Here is a 21,822-nt window from a genome sequence, read left to right as displayed (position 1 = left end):
TTTATGGAGGGATTCTCTGGTGAGTAACTATATTATATATTAATTGATTCAACTCCATTTATTATGATAGACTGTATTATGAACAAATTCTGCTCAGAATAATTTTGAGACTTTATTTGATAATAACTTTGCTTCTTTCAGTTGATCTTACTGTTAGGGAGAAAAAAATTAACAATTACTGAATATCTACTGTGTTCTAGTGGTTTTAACCTAAGATGATATTATTTCCATTTTTTGGAAAAAAATATGGAAAACTGAGCCCGAAGAAAACAAAGGTTAAGAAGTAGCAAAGCTAGGGTTTATACCACAGTTGTTTTACTCCACAATTAGTGTTCAAATTACACTAACCATATTACCTTTAAATTACCAATGTACATAATATAAATCACATAGAACCATTATTTTTATGAATGAATTAACTTCTCTTTCAAAAGTAGATAATGTACCTCATCTTTATTGCTAAAATCAGATATTCTGCCACTGTTACAGATTCAAGATTAATTTCTCTCATAAGATTCTTTAGTAAATGAGAATCTAAAATCTTTCCTTTGGAGAATTTGTATTACATTTGCCTGCTGTGCCTTTGATGCCGATATCAGACAGAAAATTACAGAAAGTAGGCAAAAAATCTTGGATTAAATATAAACCTCCATTTAGGAGCATATAAGGATACCCTTATCATTTATAATGTTTATTTTTATATTTTTATATTTCTCTTTATTTTTTCTGTATTTTCCCATATTCTTTTGAAGTGATATATACAAAAATCCCAAAAAGAGTACCTCAACTGTACCTACTACTTACGTAGAATTAGTCATTGTGAGTGTATCGTATTATCGTAAAATACATTTTTAGAGAAGAACCACTAAGTAGAGCGTTTCAACCTAGGATTTGGGTAATCAGTATTTAGTTGCTTAGTGGAAAATATTTTGTTACTTACTTTTCCTTGCTGTTCTTGGCCTCTTAAGTCTATTACTGCATAATTCTTTTGATATCCGACTACTCAGGTAGAGTTATCTAGTCAGCTACTTATCACCCTCCTAATAATAAAAACTATGGTTGTCATTGAAAGTAATTAAATTGGATTTTATTTATTTATTTATTTATTTATTTTTACAAATAGTTTATTGTCAAATTAGTTTCCACATAACACTCAGTGCTCAACCCCACAAGTGAATTGGATTTTATTTTTAAGTCTATCTTGTTTTATTAGATACGCAGTTAATTATACTAATTCCAAATTTTGAACATTTTCCTGGAGTATTCTTAAAATTATGATGTTCAAATATAGTAGATTTGCATGATGCTTTGATCTAAGAAATTGTCTTATCAGTTTTCTACTTTTTAAAAAAAATTTTAAATGTTTATTTTTGAAAGAGAGGGAGAGGCAGAGTGTGAACAGAGGAGGGGCAGAGAGAGAGGGAGACACAGAATCCAAAGCAGGCTCCAGGATCTGAGCTGAAGCTGGACACTTAACCAAATGAGCCATGCAGGCACCCCAGTTTTCTACTTTAATAAGCCTACCTTCTTTGTTTGCAGGCCATTTTTGGGGTCCCAGAATATGTACTTTGTATTTATTCAGCTCCTATCAAGTGGTTCTGCTTGGTTTGCCATTATACTCATGGTTGTTACATGTCTATTTCTTGATATTGTGAAGAAAGTATTTGAACGACAGCTCCATCCTACAAATACTGAAAAGGCACAGGTAACCACTTTTTATATACCTTTTTAATAAGAGATCTGTAATGATGCATAGCTGTCATTATAATTTGCTTATATCAAGAATTATCCATTCTTGTATCAAGTATTTTGCAAAGTAAATATCGTTAAATGTGATATTTTTTAGTTTTCTTGTGTCTATTAATTTTGACTCCTGGCAAATAAAATTTTCTTAAATTATATTGTTTTATTAATAGAGCTCTAGATTTTAAATAGAAGTTATGTCCAGATAATAACAGTAAATATGTTTTAAATAACATTGTTTCAACATTCTATCAGGGATATATAATTGGACTAAATCCTTGTCTTTAGATACATTAAAATTCTAGTATTACTTTTTCAGGTCACACTGTTTACAACAAGAGTCTGAAATAAGTTCTTTAACCTAAATAATTTTACAGAATAGGTTTTTGTAAAAATATATTTTCTTACTAAATGCATATTAATAAATATTAAGCTATGGCAAATATTAACAGTATGTTACAAAGATCAGGTCTTTAGGGCCTGATATTTTTTAGTTCAAGACCCAGTTCTACCACCTGGTAGCTCTGTAACTCATGAGTCTTCATTCCCTCATGAGTAGTAAAATTATGATAGAACTATCTATTTCATTACCTTTATAAGAGGATTAAGTGAAATAATGTTCAATAACATAGTAGATACTCAAGAAATAATAGCTATTTAGTTGAATGTGCCATTTTGTATATTTGACTTGTACATGGGTGAGATTTTTTTCTGCATATTTGCTACATGCTAAGCAAATTTTGTTTAAATTTTGAAAATTTAGTTGCGTATTCAAAATTAGAATAATTGCTCCTCTAAGCATTTAGTGATCTAAGTTGGGTTCCTAAACGATGTATTAGCTTTAATTTCAGTTGATCATATCAACATTTCTTTAGCATTTATTTGCTTTGGTAACTAAATCCTAGCCAATACACATTCTAATTCCATTGAAACAGCATAGGCCTCTGAAGCCTGATAGACTTAATTCAGATACAATTTTAACCATTTATAAAATGTATGTCCTTAAGTTACATCCCTAACCCTCAATTTCCTTCTCTGTAAAATCAAAATAATAATTACTGTATATTATATACCATTTATTATTATTATTATTACTGTATACCATATATTATTATCAATAATATTATATGATTGTTGAGATCATGAATATAAAGCACCTAACCCTGGACCTGTACATAGTGAGTCCTTAGTAAAAGCATCATAATTATCAGGACACTGAGGATGTTGCTTTGTGATACTAATCTCCATATGGGGCTGGAGAAATCTGCATAATTGATAACTCTGCCTATGCACGTATAGTTATATCAGTATGGACATACTTTTCTGTTCTGCGGTATATTCCTTAAGTATATATCAGAAAGGTTTGCTCATCTTTTTTCTAATCTTCAGACATGAATATTTATAGTAAGAGACTACTATTTTTAAAACATCTCATACTACAGTTTTTCTAGACCTTTTATGGATAACACATTTGTCTCCCCCTCTTGGCCTATATAAAGTTATATGTCACCAAAATATATTAATGACACCACTTTTAAAAATTAATTCTTTATAAAAGTAATCAGATTTATTTACATTTATTTAGATACATAAGAACATTTGCAAACTTATGTTTATTTATAGAGATTTCTTAATGATAGTAAAAAGTGATATTAGTTCTTGCTACCTTTTCTATGGTCTATTTTTAAAGGATTACATAGGAAATATTTGTTACCTTAAGGTAGACATTTAGACTAGAAAAAGCTAAAATATTTTATATATATTTTGGTTCTTTTACCGTAGGTTAAAACTGATTAAAAATAGAATGTGTGGTAAACTAAATTTATTTTATCTGGGTGTGAAATCCAGTACAATCTCCCTTTTGCCCCACTAACCTCACTTTTAGATGACTTGACCAGATATTCTGTTGTGGTCCAATCCAAAGAGGAAATGTCTACTTCCATTCAAAGATCTTCTAACCTGCTGGGTTGTTTTGTGGTTTTTTTTCTTTGTTGTTGAACCCGCATATGGTTATTCACATCCTATGTGTGACATTATTCCTTTGCTACAGGCAGTAATCTGTATTATTTCATACTTATACTGTTACCACTGATTTTAAATGATGAAGAAATGGTTAGACAATTGTCAGACACTTCATTGTTTGCCAAAAGTAGCAAGAAGAAAACAAACAAACAAAAAAGAGTTGTCAGCATTTATTTTGAGCTTTGTTTTTCTCCAGAATAACCATGTGGTATTAAGAATGAAGAATAAATTCTCTTGATAGCAGAGCCAACAGCCCTACAAATGTCAGTCATGTATGTGTACCATGTATGATATTTCCTATTCTTGGAGGAAGAGATGTCTTTACAAAGTTTGTCCTGTGTCTGTCTCTTAGGTGATGAATACAGCTCACTGACTTGTTGTATGTACCATCCCTTTTCTGTCCACTTATAGATGTACTCCAACACAGTTGCTTTAAGTGACGAGTTCATCGCACTGCAGCCATTGTCGAGGGCAAGGAATCAGCTGAGCAGACTTAGGTAGAGTAGGAGGAGTAGAACCTTGTTAACTCTTCTGCATGCTAAAGGTCAATTAAACAATATTCAAAAGATGGGCAGAGGCATGAAATAAGTGGGGCATTTTTGTTAGCACAGTTCTGTCTCTAATTTGACCTTTATTAATATGTATATTAAAACTTAAAATACATATCCATTTCTTCTTTGAACTGAAAATTCAGATGAAAATTCAGCATAACAGGACAGAGATCTGTACCTTGTTATCTGTTATACACCTTAACTGCCTTTTATAGTATAATTCTGATGCTTCTGCTTGTCCTATTATTTTCATAATTAAGGATGGTCCTGCATGTTGAGTAATTTAAGCTACAGAAATTCTTCATAAAGTTTAAAGTTTTTTTAAGTTTCAGTTACTTGGAACTGAGAGTTGCCCATTTTTTATCTTGCCTTAATTTGTGCTGTAAGTACATGTGTGTGTTTGTCTCTATACACTGTGATTGGCTGCTGAAGCATTCCATATCCTTGCTGCTGTTTCGTGCATCTATGAATCGCACAATATATTTTGTATCTTTTATACATATATATCTTCACAGACAGATCCGTTCTGTCAGTTTCCACAAAAATAATCAATAGTATAGATGTCTTTTGATGGAAGAGAATGAAAGCTTTAAATCCTGAAACTTTTGATAATTAAGTCATGAGAACTATTTATTAACTTTAACTCCAGTCTGATTTGAAGAGGAAAAGTAATAAGACTTTTTTTACTTTTGGCACTTTTCAGTTTCTTGCCCTGCTGGTATCTTGTGTATTCTTAATTATGGGTTTTTTTTTTTTATTGTTTTTTATTCTCAAAGGTTCTAATCTGTCTATGGTCATTTGATCAAGCCAATGGCTTTGACAAAGCACTGCTTAAATAATGTCTTTTAATAACTCTATGAGTTCATAATTTTGAGCCTTTCTAAAGTTTTATCAAACCTTTTGAATTTATTATTATCTTCCAGATTTTTGATATATTCTACTTTGAATTACAAAGGTGTAATAATTGTACATGAATATAAAAATGGGTGTTTAAGTGGTAGTCACCTAAGTTTTATATTTAAAACAAGAACTAAAATCAAAACAAACTTGAAGATTAGCCTTCACCTTTGGTTGAGTTAAATATGTATAACACATTTTATCTGTATGTGCCTTTCTGAAAACAGTGGGTATTTATCACATTTTTGAATATCTAATTAACTCTAAGACAGTAGAGAGCTTGTTAATTAAAAGAACACTCTGGCAAACTCTTTTGTAAAGAGTTTGTATCTTTTGTAAAGATAACTTTTGCTTTCTAAATAATCTTGCTGTTTTTATGAAACCATATTTTGACATATGTTGGCTTAAATCAAGCCATGATTTTTGTTTGTGTTTGGGGTTTTTGTTTTTTGAGCAAAAATAGACTTAAAACTATCGGGTAAGAATGTCACAAATTAGAGAGATCCCACATTGTGTAACAGTGTGCTAAGGTAGTAAACTTAACATTTATCTATGAGAAAAACACAGTGAGAGCAGGTATATGATTAGGGAGTCTTTGCTGCAAGCCACTCTCCAGTCAGATGGTGTAGCAAAAGGAGAAGAGCGCTGTTGGGCAGCCCTGGATATTAGTGATGCACTTGGCACTGCGGCTTCTGTGTCCTAACCAAATTAGTTCATCTCTCTGAGTCTCCCATGTTCTTCACCTATCGGATGATCATTTTATGTACTGTGGTCTATTTACTTACTGTCAGCATCAGAGAACAAAAAGAAGAAATACTATGCTCAACCAAAGGCCAGGCAGAAATATTAGTTGTTTAAATGAGCAGTGAGTGACTACTGTGTGGGCATTTGCTCATAGCTGCATGAAGAACAAGTGCTCACATACATCTGTCTGCTGCTGCATCTTGTGAATTTTAAATACATCTTGTTCTTGTATTGCGCTAAACAGTATTTCTGGGTGTGATCCATGGTAGCTTAATTGTTTACTGTAGTGACAGAAAAATTGTGCAAATATAAAATATCTTTAAGCACCTTCAAATCTTTAGGTTAGTACTTCTTAAGAATCAACACAAAACTAGTAACTTTTTTTTAATGAAAGAAAACTCATTTTGAGGATTTTCCCCTCCCTTGTATTATAGCCAAAGCTATAATAATAATAAGCTATGTTTACATAAGCTTATTGTACTCTTGAAATCAATGACTTCTACTACTTTATTTTTTTATATACGTAAGACATTCACCATAGCATTTTTTTTTTCACGGAAATAATTATTGGTCTGTCCTAAGACTGAAAAAACACATAGAAATAAGGAAAATTTTGTTTTTTATTCATTGAGGACATCATCTTGTAATTTAAAAAAGATTAAAGTTAGCATGGCTATAGGCACGTACTCCTGAGAAGAATATAGAAAAAACAAAGAATAAATATTTGTGTAAATTAGTTAGCACTCACTAAAAAAAATATTTCAGATTAAAGATTAATTTTGTTATAAAGAATTAAATCAAGCCCCCCACCCCTTACTCACATGTCTGACATTTGAAAGGCCATGTGAGTGAGCCATCTACTTTGCTGAAGTTCACTTAGAGTAGAAAAGTCTTTTGAGAAAGGAGCATAAGAGTTGTGAAAGGGGGCATACATACCTTTGCAATAAGAACCCTAAATCTTAGTGACAAGGAATTTAATAGAAGGAATTGAATTTCAGTGAAGGAAATCTGATTTTAAATTAACTTTATGCACTGGAAAATCATGGCTTAATTTTGTGTGCTTTGTTGTATTCTCCTAAAGAAGCTGCCATTAGATCTCTTTTGTGACAATAAATGAATGCGATGTTGTATGAACATTCATTTGTGCCTCGCAGATTGCAGACCCCAACTTGCTGTTTTGATCTAAACCTATTATACAGTGAGAGTATTGTTCTGTAATACGAGACTTGTTGCTTTTCTGTCCTTCCAGATGGAAGAAGATAAGGGTTCAGTCAGCTCAGCATATGAATTTGCTGAAAGCAAGCACAGAGGGGAGGACAGTAGGCACCTGCTAGCTGAGGCTTGCAGCCAGCAGGACAGTTCTTGCGTGCACTAGGTAGTACTGCGCTGGACCTGCCTGGGGACACATCCGCTAAGTTCTCATGCTTGGGGCATGCTGTGGGAGAACTGGCCTGACTTCTAGTTTTTACTTTACTAATCCTTCATTGTTCCTCATGTGTTTACTGTTTTTGTTGACTTGTCTTCCCTTTTTGTGAGCTTTACATTTTTTATATGTCCATCCCTGAATATTTTATTAGTCTTCCTTTGGCGTTACAGTGTTAAATCCTACTTCACCTCAAATTCTAACCTAGTAAGGTAGTCTCACAATATATTTGAGAAATTATTCCTTTTTACTTCTTTTGAAAGTAGCCATGCTATTTCTGTTATTTTTGAAATCAGTTTTTCAGTTTGAAGTTGTAGTTGTGCATCATTTTATGCATCTTAATATAGTTAGATACCAGATTACTTTTGTAGGTCTGGAGTTAAATGATGTGATGAGTGAGTGCCTAGAGCTACTGAATAATTTTCTGTTGACTGATACTCATCAGATTCTCCCTTCTTTTCCTAGTTGTACCCTTTGTCATAAAAAAGTATGAACTGATGAGGACTTGATTCACTCACCTCTTGAGGAATAAACCCTGACAACCACTTCTAGACCTAATTAGGATATCCAAAATATTTTGATTGCTAGTAATTACGGAGGATAAAAAGTCTAACTACTAACAATTGTATTTTTACTTGGATTATTTGCCATTTGTATATTATAATTACTGGTCAGGAAGGCACTATGTCTCATTTGGATAAAACCTCATAAAAGGTGAAACTTTAAAACAAAGCTACTTGAAAATTATAAATCTTAAACTGTACCACAGAATCAGACCATAGAATAAGTACTGTAGTTTGAAAAATCTGAATTATTCTGGAAGACATATTTTTTAAAGTTAGATTCCTTTAGTGAACTCTCAATGAAAAATGTTGAAGATTAATCAACTCTTTGTTGTTATTAATAACAATTGAAAAGAAATTCAAAACAGTTCTCAGTTTTTGTTTTGGAATGTTCCATATAATTATTTTTGCTATATATGTATCTTGTATTCTGCTTTGATAAATAAGAAAAATTTTTAGCTTTTAAAATATGCCCTGAAAGGAAAACTCAGCTGATGAGGTTTCTGAGTAAAGAGGGGGAGCTGGCCTGGATTTATAGTATGTCCTAGATAATCCACAAAGCAGATAATCCACATGGGGCCTGATTAGACTAAAACTATAAAACTATGTCTGTCCTTTGTGAAAACAGTTCCCCAAAGGTTCAAGTTCAAGTGGATCTTTCACAAGACATGGACCTGGTCTGCTTTGCTTTCATATTTCTATTAAAATATAGAATACAGTTGAGAGTGGAGTTCTTAGAATGCTCCTAATAACAGGGGCCTTGTTATGATTACTTTTACAAAGGGGGTGATAAGTAAGTTTTCTCATCATCCTTTGATAGTTGGTCTTTCTTCCTGTAAACAAGAAGCTAGAAGAACCCTGAAACCATGAATATGATTTTAGTAAAATTGCTGGGGGTATTACCCTGATCTGCATTTTTTTTTTTTTGGCTTATCACTATATTTTCATTGTTGAGTGAAATATACCTTGAATATTTTTCTTACATAGTTCTGCCTTTGGCATATATTTTGAGATAAAAATCACTTCAAAAATAACTATTATGTAATATACCTCTTCTATTTTTTCTGCCTTCTGAAATAGCAGTTGTTTTTCTCCAGTCGAAATTTGGCCAAATCAGGCAGAGGATGATGCTGAGCCCTAAATGTTTTCATGGGCTAGGGCCTTGTAATCATCTTTCTCCTCTCCACTGTCACCTGCCTCCTCCTTGGCTTCCGTTGTTGTCATTTCTCTGTCACTGAATTCCTGGCCTGCTCTGGATGCTCTCCTTCCAGCCATGCTGTAAGGATATCAACAGGATGTTAGGACTGTTGACCTTTCTCATTGTGCACCTGGGTGCTTACCCCCAGCCTGAAACCTGCCACCACCCAAAACAAAAAACATTTTAAATAGTTTCAACCAGCAAGTCCCCTTCCCCTTCTGTGATAAAGATGCGTTTAGCACTGTCTCATTTAATTAATAATGCAGTGAACTACAAAGGAACAGAAAACCTTAATGGCCTGTATTCAGTAGTTTGCCACTAAAAGCTACACATTTCTGAGTGAGTAAAATTCTGTGAGGAAATAGAATTGAACATTTAAAAACGTGAATAATACTAAGGCTGCCATGAGTAGCAGGACCTGGATGCATACCTGATAAATACAACACTTTACAAAATTAATGTTATTTTCAAATCTGTGCTGACTTATTTGAGCAACTTTTATATCCGGAGGTTGAAATGAAGAAAAATATTAGTGTTGACATTATTTCTACCATTATTTCTACAATTATCCTGTGGCATTCTATGAATGATTGGCACTTAGAAAACTGATCCTTAACATCAGCTGTACCATGGCTTAGTTTATTAGTTAGTGCTTTTCTGATTTACCGTCTCCATTAAAATTGGTGATTTTTCCACTTTTTACAGATACCAATGCTCTTCTTCACTTAAATTTCAAATTCCTAGTCTGATACTGTTATTTATGTAACCACATCATTAAGATAAAGGAGCTTCAGTCTTTGAAACAAGGATAAACCAAATTATTAAAATAACCATACCTGATAAATCTAATTCTTACTGTATGCTTATTTTCATCATTAAATTTAAGCAATATGTACAGATATAAATCTCTTCCTCTCTGGAGATACCTAAAAGACAGTATGGAGCCATTTAAATTTATAACCATCACCCAAAGTTGTTTATTTTACTTGCGACAAAGGAGAGAGGGAAGGAAATAGAGAGGAGTGAAGGTGACCTGTAGGCATGTTGTGGAGAAATAGGCCTTGAGTAGACATGGCAGCCTTCCAAGAGCCATCACCAAGCAGCCTTTGCAATTCTGAATAATAGTATGAAGCCATTATTTGTCTTAGGTGTTTTATTATTCTTAACCAGATTTTGAAATTAGTAATATTTGGTGATTTTTTTATTTCACATTAAGAAGAAAAACATTTCCTTGAATACAACCTGTTTTCTTTTTTTTCATAATTAGTTTCCAAATACTTTAAGGCTTTGAAAGATTCTCACTTTGATTATATATTTATTATAAACCCATTTTATTTTTTTAATTTATTTTTTAATGTTTTATTTATTTCTGAGAGAGAAAGAGAGACAGCGTGAACAGGGGAGGGTCATAGAGAGAGAGGGAGATACAGAATCTGAAACAGGCTCCAGGCTCTGAGCTAGCTGTCAGCATAGAGCCTGATGTGGGGCTTGAACCCACGAACCGTGAGATCATGACCTGAGCTGTAATCAGACGCTTAACCGACTGAGCCACCCAGGTGCCCCATAAATCCATTTTAAAGGCAATAGAACATATATAGTTAATAGTTTACTAATTCTTAAGCTGTTTGATTTGATAGGTAAGATATCATAGAAATGACTGATTTAGAGATGTATGACAATTTTCTAACATTTAGAAGATTCAAGAAAGAAGATATATAGAAGCAGAAGCACTAAGAGAAACCTTTAATTATTTATTATTATTGACATGAAAATAATGGAATAAGAGCAGTGAGTCAGAATTTGTTTCAAAAGGCAAGTTCTGTAAAGATGAAAATTTTTATTAACCATACATAGTCATATTGAATCTCCATAGTTGTTTTGCTGGGCAGCCCTTTTAGCTCTAAGTTATGTGGTCATTCCTGGGAAGCAAGTGCAGTAGAGAGTAAGTCTTACCAATAAATCAGAATTTCTGGTAAATTAAAGTGCCAGCAGGTAGGGTTTGCTTTGCTTTGCATTACTTTGCTTGTTTTTGTTTTCTCATATTTATAAGCAGTCTGAAAAAACAAATAATTCCCTCTCCTTACTTTGAATGAAATGAGATTTAAATGCTCCGTCCTTTTCCTAACCCCAGTTAGTTTTATTGGCAGCTGTGGCTGCACGTACTCTGGCTGGGCTCCCAGTTCCTGAATGTGAGATCAAAGATATATATACATACATACATATATATATATATGAAAGTGGTAGAGCTTGGGAGTTTGTTAGGGAACAGTGTAGTTTTTTATATATATAGCGGCTTTACACAGCTAACCAGCATTCAGCATTTATAAGCATCTGGGGTTTTTATGTACATTTTATATATATAATGTATGTAAAATATATATTTTTTAGCTTAATTCAAAAGGTGATCTGAAGAAGTCATTTCTTTATAACATTTTTTATATTTCAAGATGTTTACTCTCTCTGGGGTTGTCCATGTATTAATACTTTTCCTTAGATTTTAAAGTGAAAGGTGATGAGTACAAAATAAGATTACCGAAAATTAGATCCAGACTTAAGAAGTGTTCTGCACATATGTGGCACTCAAATGCTGCAGACATCATCTTCAGTGAATCCTTGTCATTAGAGTTCCAGCTATATAAGCAAAACACAAGTTGTTAAATTAAGAAATACAAGGCAGACTCCTAGTTTCTCTCTAGTTTCTAGTCTAGTTTGGTGTTCCCTTGCCAAATGTGAAAGACCAGTTTTCTTGTTGGTTTTTTTTTTTTTAATTTTTTTTAACATTTATTTATTTTTGAGAGAGAGATACAGCATGAGTGGGGGAAGGGTGGAGAGAAAGGGAGACACAGAAACCGAAGCAGGCTCCAGGCCATGAACTGTCAGCACAGAGCCCAATGCAGGGCTTTAACTCATAGACCCAAGCTGAAGTCGGACGCTCAACTGACTGAGCCACCCAGGCGCCCCTGTTTTCCTGTTTTGTGGTTTTTAATTTCCAATCCATTACGGACCAGTACTTTTGTATAATGCAATAAAAATGAGTTACAGTTGATCCTTGAATAATGTGGGGGTTAGAGGTTTACTGATCCCTTATGCAGTAAAAAATCCACGTATAGCTCTTGACTCCTCAGAAACCTAACTAATATTGTTGACTAGAAGTCTTAGAAGCCTTATCAATAACATGAAGTGCCAGTTAACATATATTGTATGTTATAGGTATTATGTAGTTCATTTTCACAATAAAGTAAGCTAGAGAGAAAAATCACAAGGAAGAGAAAATACATTTGCAGTACTGTACGTGTACTTACTGAAAAAAAATTTATGTGTAGGTGGACCATGCAGTTCAAGCCCATGTCATTTGGGATCAGTTATACTAGGAAATACAATTTAAAAGATAAATAAGCTTTGATTTTAAAATTATTATTAGATTCAACAGTTATAAAAGTATTCTGCCAAATTGCCAGAAAAATTTTTAACCTCTTATTCTTACAGATCATAAACACTTACCTCCTCATAGGCCAGTAACAAATGTTTTCCAACCAACACTGATCCATGGATCACACTTTGAGTGGCTCTGGTCTTTTTGCAAGGAAGCAGACATAACAGCTACTTTCTTACACTGAGACTAAACATGTGCTGAATACACATCATCCTTTTCTACCCACACGTAGTTACTCATTCTCCTCACCTAGCAGCTACTGAAATCCCACCCAGTCTTCAAAATGTGTTTCAGATGCTATCTTTTCCATAAAATTTTTCATGCCCTCCCACCGATACCAGCAACAACAGCTGGGTTTGAACCTTTCCTCCTCTTTTTTAGTATTTGTAGTCTGTCTATATACCATAATTATAAGAAGGAAGTATAATAACATGCTAAAGAGGCTTGGGCTATGGATTAAAGAAAACAAGTCTCAGGCCTCAGCAAGGTGATCTTGAACAAATTCTCAACTTCTCTGTTTCCTCATCTGTAAAATATTTCTGAATATGATGCTTATAAGTTTTAAATGAGAATAATCCATGAGAAGCATCTTAATAGTAATTGGCACATACACAGTAAGTATTCCATTAATGTAACTTCCATTATTCTTTGTTCCTGACTTATCTCCCACCTTTTTCTTTACCCTTATTAACTTACTAACTCACCAGATTGCTCTCTCCTATAGGAACCAAGACAGTGCCTTGCTCAATAAATAAAAGTTGAATTTAAGTGCTTATACCATCTAAGTTATACAAACAAGCAATGGAATAGAATCCAGAAAGAGATTACTGATAGTTGGAGAGGTGAGGCAGGTTTCATGAAGATGATAGTATTTAAACTGAACTGGGTGTAGAAGTCAGCATTCTGACCCTATTTGGTGACCAGCCCTGACATAACGCCCAGAGGCAAGGAACACTGCATTGGTTGGCTGTGTGAAGACTGTACAGGAGAATTGGGAAGTTGGGCAGGAAAGGCAACCTGAGGTCAGGTTAAAAAGGACCTTAAGGCCTCCTTGCTGTGTTGTACTTTCTGAGTATGTGGGAGCTTTAGAATCCTGCTTTCCTATAGAAGGTGATTTTGAGATGGAGGAAATCGGAGCCCCAAGAGGAAACTGAGAGACTGATGAAATCTTGTTACTTAAACCAGCATTTCCTAAACTATTTCTCTGAATATTAATGTTCTTCCTAGTGTTGACTGATTCCTAAGGGTAGTGGGTGCAGTTTTACTTTAGGGTTTTCCTTTAAAAAAAACAAGTTTGAGAATTGCACTATGTCTAGCTCTCCCCGTGGAGACTGACCACACGTCCTAACTTATTGACAGCCCTTTACTCAGAAAGTCTGTCTAGACCATTATTGAACTGTTTCCCAAACTTAGTTAATTGTCCACAGAACTTTTTTTCAGGAAACATCTATAAAACATCTCTCAAAACACAGATTAAGAAACTATACCATAAACAGTCCTAAACCAAGGGTGTTGTCATGAAAGAACTAGTAAAACTTGGCTATTTCTCAGTGCTTAGCAGACCCTAGGACATTGGTGCAATCAGGTAATTGTGAAACAGGAACCGTGTTGTCACACTGCCTGCTGTTCAGCAGGATTTCTCTGGGCAGGGAGTTTGCAGATATCACCCATCGCTTACAGTCAGAGTGCCAGGTTATTTATGTTCCTCATATTCGTCTTCTGTCCATTGTGAGCATCTCCACAACTGTCTCCATGCCTGCACTCAGCACTTGGTGATTCCCAACCTTTGTGAATTGCAACACTCTAATAAATGTATTTTTGTTGTTCTCCCTCCTCTGTACTCCAAAGATTTGTTGTACAGTATGTTACATATGTAAAGGAGAGTGAATGAAAACAAGTTTGTTTAAAATAATAACCCCTGAGAATTTAGGAGTATCCTGTCTGTGTCAAAACCAGGGTTGGGATTCACTGGGCTATGTGGTCATACCATTTTTTCCCCTCATTTTGACAGGATTGAAATTATTAGTAGTAATGGTTTTAAGTTATTTTGCTTAGTTATTTATGCCTGAATCAGTATAAATCTTGCACACCTTCAGAAATTAATAAAAATCTTAATAGTAATAAGTCACTTGTTTAATAGATTTTAATACATGTACCATTAGTTAGTTTTTTAAAAGCAAGATAAGCTGATTATGGGCATGATTGGTTGCTAGCAAATTTAAGGTAAATGATGCTTTTTTCAAGGATAATTATGGAGTGTGTATATGTAGAGTGCTTAGAACCTGGCACGTTTACATAAAGTATTTTCTACTATTGCTGTTGAAGATTGGGGTTAGGTCCTGCCTGATTGTTATTTCCCAGTCTTCAGAATGGCTCACACTCCACTTTTCTCAATTGCTAGAAATTTTCAATTGAAATTACAGGAAGATTTCATGTAAACAGAAACTCAAAGAAGAATTAGAATTCATTCCATTTGAGTGATGTAAATCATTTTGACTATAATAAATTGTTAAAATAAGCTATAAAATCCAAAATCTTTGCAGGTTTAAATAATATCCAGCTATTTTTATATAATTATTTTGTTTGACTTCTAATTTAGGTCACAGTGCCTTTTAAATATTTTTGCATATTACTCTTAGAACCTTCCATCCATTTCCATCTTATAGAAAACATATATATTTTTATATATTACATTTGGTTTTAAAGTGCTTGTTGTAATTGCTTAATGCTTTTTGGAAATCCAAATCTATAAATAACTATTTTTTTTTCTACTTTAACTCCTCCAGCTTATTAAAGCAAATTCAAGTATCAAGTGCTTGGACTCCATGTGCTGTTTCTCAGAAGGAGAAACAGCGTGCACATCTGTTGGAAGAATGCTGGAACGAGTAGTAGGAAGATGTAGTCCGACCCATGTCAGCAGGTGTGAAATTTCTCTAAGTAGCCTTTGCTGCAGATGAGTATCATGTAAACTGGAACAGGATGAACCTGCATCTCTAGATACCTAATAAATCAGCAGCTGGTTTTACCAACTGAAGCGGGAAATGTGCTATTTATTAGCATTCTTTGATGGTAGATTTCACTTTGTGGCTTTGGGGTAGAGGGCTCTTTCACTAACAAAGGAAGAGATACCACCTTTGAAGAGACTTCATCCAATGAACAAAAAATTTTGCTTTACAGTCTTTTTAAAATGTGGTGAATAGGTATGGTACTCTTAATTGTTTTTTATAACTTTCTTTTTTTGATTATACCTTATATTACTGTTTAATTTACTGTATTTGTTTTTTGTTTTTGTATTTACAAAATAGTCTTGCTTCTCTTACTCTTCATGTATATTTTCTGGTCAGTCATTTGAGACTTTGAGGTATTTATAAACACAGAAGGCTGTATTATTGCTCTCCTACACCATTTTATTTCTGTGATGAGGTTTTTAAAATGAGTTGTGATTTTTTTTTTTAACTTGGTATTCATGTTCTAATTAAAAGTTTAAGCAAGTTAGGGACGCCAGGTTGGTTGAGCATCTGACTCTTAGTTTTGGCTCCAGTCATGAGCTTGTGGTTCATGCAACTGAGCCTTAAGCACAGAGCCTGCTTGAAATTCTCTCATTCTCCCTCATCCCTGCCCCTCTCCGACTCATGCTCACTCTTTCATGCACTTTATCTCTCTCTCAAATAAATAAACGTTAAAAAAATTTTTTTAAGTTGATAAGTTAGGACACTTTAAATTATTGTTTAGAAGAATCTTAGCATTTCTGTCCCCTCCCAGATCTGTTTCTTGAATTAGATTTATCAGTGCTCGCTTTTGTGAATCATAACAAAAAATGCCATTTTTTGGTAAATGCTACTTACATTTATTTAAAAGTGAAATGGACTCATAAATTTCATAAATTTTCCCAAGAGACATACTATTATTTAGGTGATAGTAAAAAGTAGAAATAACTTTTTTCACACTTTGGTATTATATCATAGGCCTAAAATGAGAGTAGCAGTGCACTTGTACGCATGAGGAGTTACAGATGGGCAGGGGTAGACAGAGGGCGATTTCCATTGTCCAGCGTGTACCACGTACGTGAATAATCACTTTCTACATGTGCCATGGCATGGAAAAGGTTGGAAAGTACCACAGGAGCAGAGAATAAAGGATGGAGGAGGCCCTATAATCTGATAAAAAGTTTTTCATATTTGCTTAGCTTTGTGTTTTTGGTTTTGTTTTTTTTTAATGTTTTATTTATTTCTGAGAGAGAGAGAGACAGCGTGAGCAGGGGAGGGTCAGAGAGAGAGGGAGGCACAGAACCTGAAACAGGCTCTGGGCTCTGAGCTAGCTGTCAGCACAGAGCCCAACTCGGGGCTCGAACCCACGAACTGTGAGATCATGACCTGAGCCAAAGTCAGCCACCCAACCAACTGAGTCACCCAGGTGCCCCACTTAGCTTTGTGTTTTAAAAACAATGAATAAATATCATTCATGTATCATAAAATTCGGGTAACATTTACAGGTGAACTTATTAGTTCCCGTTTTGCCTTTAGTGATGGCCATGTCTCTATGGTACAGTTGCATTTATAAATAACATTCTTATGTTAATATATAATGTCTGTGGTTTCAGTCTCCGTGTATAGATTATAACGTGATCAAAAATATTTTCATAATGCTGTGGTATCATTTTGTAGTAATTTTATTCCACATAAAAGAATTACTATGAGGAGTTAAATTTATTGGGACTTCTGTATTATGACTTACACAACTGTATTATAAAATGCATTACAAGAAAGCAGTTCCGTCATGTACCCAAGCCACAAACTTCCAAAAGAAGTTCCCAAAGGACCTACTTTACAATATTATTTCACTTACTAAGACAGCTTTACTGTACAGAACTAAGGTGGGAGTTAGACTAAGAGACAGCTATAGAGGTTCCACAGAATTTTTAAAATTTCTATTTCAACAGAAAGTTCTCTTCAATGATAGCATGCATCTTCACTAACTATTAAAAAACTAAAATTAGGGGTGCCTGGGTGGCTCAGTCAGTTAAATGGCTGACTTTGGCTCAGGTCATGATCTCACAGTTTGTGGGTTCAAGCCCCACATCAGGCTCTGTGTTGATGCCTCAGAGCCTGGAGCCTGTTTCAGATTCAGTGTTTCCCTCTCTCTGACTCTCCTCTGCTTGTACTCCCTGTCAGAAATAAATAAATAAACATTTTTTAAACCATAATTTTAAATAAGCCAAAAATATTTTTTTGCTCTATATATGTCTCACATTTTTATATATCAGTAATTCAGGTTATATGCCCCCATTTTTCTTTACATAGCCATTTTTATTCTGCATTATTCCTTTGAACCTGCCCTTGGAATTATGGGACTTATTTCAGCACATGAAGGTAGCTGTTACCATCTGTGCATTTTTTCACTTAAAATTGTATCATAATAGTTTCTTTTATAAGACTTTATGTTTTTATTTTCCTAATAAAATGTTTAACAGCAATATCTTATTTGACAGACTATACTTTTCCAGTTGTCTAACATCTCAGGTTATGTTATTGGTTAGTACTGTCGTTACCCCCTTTTTTCTTCAAATGAATATTCTAAAAAGCCTTTTGAAATCTGTTTATATTTTCTAGTAGATAAAAATCAATAAAGTATGAAAAAACCACTTGGTGCTTTTCAAAGGGCTATATGAAAATTGCCATAGATCCATTAATATTATATTTAAACTTTAAAAGTCATTTTGATGTGTAGTTTTGTTTTTGTTTTTGCTTTTGCATATAATTGTATTAGTGAAATGTTTTTGACATTTCTAGTTTGATTTTGGAACAGCCTCTATTCTACATTTCTATTTCATGTCTGACTTAAAACCTAAAGCAAGGCTGATTCTGCTGTTACAAAATATAGAATCTCTTGGATATTTGTTCCCTTAACCTATTAAACATAAAAAATAATGAGCATCACTTGAGAAATACAACTAGGGCTTTCAAATGACACGTTAGTCTGCTGATTAAACTTCTGCTGTCCAGGCACGAAAATTCTTACATCTTATTAATTAATGTTTTCAAAGGAATATGCCATATTGCAGGCTCGGTTTCAAATGTAGCATCATGGTGCTATATAAAGGATATACCATGTTGTACATTAAAGGGCTGTACTTCAGCAACAAATGATTTTCTGTATGCATTTTACCAAATTACCTTATCCTAATCAATACTATTTTCTAAATAGGAGATAATATGTAGCTCCAGTATTTAATATTCTGTCAAATAGGATATTTAACATATGAATGCACACGTGTGCTTTGAAAAGATCAAATAAAGGAAACCTTACCTAATAAAATTCTTCTATGGAAGCAGTGGTTGGGTAAGAGGAAAACCTGATATAAAATATTGGCAATTCGGGAGTGGAAACTTGACTCCTGGTAATTAGGGTGTTGGCAGTTAGGTTTTGTCTTACGTGTCTAAGTGTGCTTTTTCTTGGATAAACACTTACTCTAAGAAATACTCATAGTCTCATTTTATTCATTTATTTTACAAATACTGAGTATCTACTATGTGCCAGGTGTAGTTTTAGGTTCTAGAGAGAGGGTAGTGAACAAGCCCTTCCTTAAACTAAGGTGTTTAAGGTTGTCTGGAAACTAATAAAATTAGAGAACCTGTAAACTCCCAGTACGGTTGTTGCTTATTTGCGTCCTCTTTGCCAACTTTGTAATATTCCAAACCTCATTATGACTGTGCTTGCTTAATTAACTTAAACAACATACAGAATCTCTAGGAAACAGTGGATATTTGATAAGAGTGAATTTAAGAGCCATTTTAAACGCTGGTTTCCTCCTTTAACATTTTTGTTTAAGGAAAAGTGGGAACCCTGGAAAAAGTTACATAAAATGCATTTATTGTTTAGTGCTTTTAGTCTTCTAAGAAAAGCCATCTTTGGTTTGGTAATCCTGCTACTGAACTTGTACAGTATGTTATACTATTTTAGATTAAATTAATAGAGCTGCAAATAAAGTATTATGTAATTAATTGCTTTTAGGCCTTATCATTCAGATAGTAGTTAACTTTTCCAGACCATTACAGGTTTATTTGTTCTCAGTTAAGTGAAAACTCTACTGAGTTACACCTGTCTTTGATACCTATTAAATAAACCATTTATAACATTCAAGCTAATTATACTAAAAGCTTAAGAATAGAATTTATAGCAGAAAAGAAATTATGTAATATGAACATAAAAACATATTACTATTTCATTCCAAAGCTTTTGGTAAGTTGATGTTTGTTTGCTTCTGTAATGTCAAAATATAACCTAGTTGCTTTTCAGTAAAACTGAATGTGCATAACTCTTAGTAACATACTTATTTCTTATTGAATTGTCAAGATTTTAAGAGCATCTCATGCTTTACTACCAAAGAAATGTTTCAATGCTAATGAATGTTTGAATTTGGACTAATATTTTATATAATGGCTAAAGCATTATTTTTTCCAAGTTTTTGTACAGTATAGACTGATCATTCAGTGCTAGTATGAATAACTTCTCTTTAGCATTTAAAAACAAATCAGTAAGTGATGATTTTAATATTCAAATTGCATTTTAGAGTAAATTTTTTTCTCACTTAAAACATAGGTTCTGGTGAGCCAAACTTTTCTCTTATTGTTACTTTAGATCATGGAGTGCATCGGATCCTTTCTATACCAACGACAGGAGCATCTTGACTCTCTCCACAATGGACTCCTCTACCTGTTAAAAGGGCAGTAGTACTTTGTGGGAACCATTTCAACTCCTTTCCTAAAATTCAGTGTGATCATCATGGTAATGGCCACACTAGTTCTGCAGGATTACTTTCTGAAATTTCAAATACTTCATACTCATTCACAGTTACAATGGCAAACAAAAAGCATTAACACAAACCCCTTTCAGCACCCTTAACCTAAATCTGAACATGTCAGAATTTGTGAAGCAGACATTTCCCATCCTTTGGGTTGTCTCTTTTGCTTATGGGACTCCTAATGCATTTCAGCCTCTTGCTAAGGCCACTATATTTTAATATCAAGGTAGAGAAGGGAGGTGATTCATAGTTAATTGTATTTTTTAGTATTAGGTTGGTTATCGAGTCTTCTATTCAAATCTGCTTCTGTAAATTGTGCTGAAAAGTTTGCCTTGAAAACTCTATTTTTTTATTAGAGTTATATTAAGCTTTCCATGCGAAAAGTTCATGTGAATAGAAAGGAATTTTGGTCGCTCAGTGACCCATGTTGTTAATTCATTAGTGCTTTCTAAGTTCACAGAGCAAATTAGGAGAATGCATTTCCCACCATTATTTACTGCATTATGGGTAGTAAATATATGCCAGTACCAAACTTCTTTAAATACTGTAACACAAGCAGTAAAAGTAACCACATACATGCAAAGGGTATATTATATATATAAATCAGGAATCAAGTCCATTCACCAAATTTCAAATTGATGTTGACTAATATTTTATGACAGAATACAAAGAACCTATAGTGGGCAAATTACATGCCATTAGCATATTATTATTTAATGTGTTTATCATTGGATCTTTTGCATGCTTTAATCTGGTTAATAGATTTAAATTTGCTTTTTTTTTTTTCCTTCTCTGAAGAAGGCTCTGTTTATAGTATTTTCTGACACTGTTGTAAAGTTCAACTGTATCAATAAAAAACAAGTTTGGACAGTATTTAAATATCGCAACTATTTTTAATTATATAAATCAAAATATTAGGGTAATTAAATCAATAAAAAGAATAAATGCCTCTTTCTGTGGCTAACTTAGAATTGCTCTTGCCTTTCACTAACCTGGGTTATAGAATAAAGGATTTCAGAGAAGAATCCTGTTATTTGTAGGATAGTGTACATTCTCTAAGTTACAGTAGACTGCCACAGTAAAGTGAAATCTGTCCAGTGTCCCATTACAAGGTATATTTTCAGGCATGGCTATAGAATATAAGTGAAACAAAATTGAAAATGCTAAATCTTAGAGGGTAATGGTAGCAATAAATTAAAATACTAAGAATGGTTAATCAGGTACATATTGCTGTAATTAACTCACTGTACTTCAGTACTTAATTTCCATACCAAGTTTATCATATGATCAGCATTGTCACTTGTTTTGATAAAAAGTAATGTCATTTTAAAATTTGGAAATGATTATTGATTAAAGAACTTACCCAGCTGTGAGTACATGATGTGTACATATACATTTAAAATTGTATGGAAATGGATAAATAAGGTTTTCTAAAATTTTCTTTTGA

At 33.5% G+C, this 21,822-nt stretch overlaps 1 protein-coding gene across 1 annotated transcript in view; it reads left to right on the top strand.

The window, feature by feature from the left end:
* The window catches only part of ATP11B (ATPase phospholipid transporting 11B (putative)), a 128,176-nt gene extending 106,928 nt beyond the window's left edge, over positions 1 to 21,248 (top strand). The window contains exons 28-31 of the mRNA XM_077754583.1: positions 5 to 19; positions 1,540 to 1,705; positions 15,361 to 15,494; positions 20,213 to 21,248. Coding sequence (XP_077610709.1) covers positions 5 to 19; positions 1,540 to 1,705; positions 15,361 to 15,494; positions 20,213 to 20,294 — 397 coding nt within the window. The 3' untranslated portion in view covers positions 20,295 to 21,248. The remainder of the gene's footprint in view (positions 1 to 4; positions 20 to 1,539; positions 1,706 to 15,360; positions 15,495 to 20,212) is intronic.
* Positions 21,249 to 21,822: the final 574 nt, after the last annotated feature.

Source organism: Crocuta crocuta, unplaced genomic scaffold (genome assembly GCF_008692635.1).
Source record: "Crocuta crocuta isolate KB4526 unplaced genomic scaffold, BGI_CrCroc_1.0 scaffold70, whole genome shotgun sequence".
NCBI lineage: Eukaryota > Metazoa > Chordata > Mammalia > Carnivora > Hyaenidae > Crocuta > Crocuta crocuta.
The sequence above is the reverse complement of the archived record's forward strand: the minus strand, read 5'-3'. Positions and strand labels throughout refer to the sequence as shown.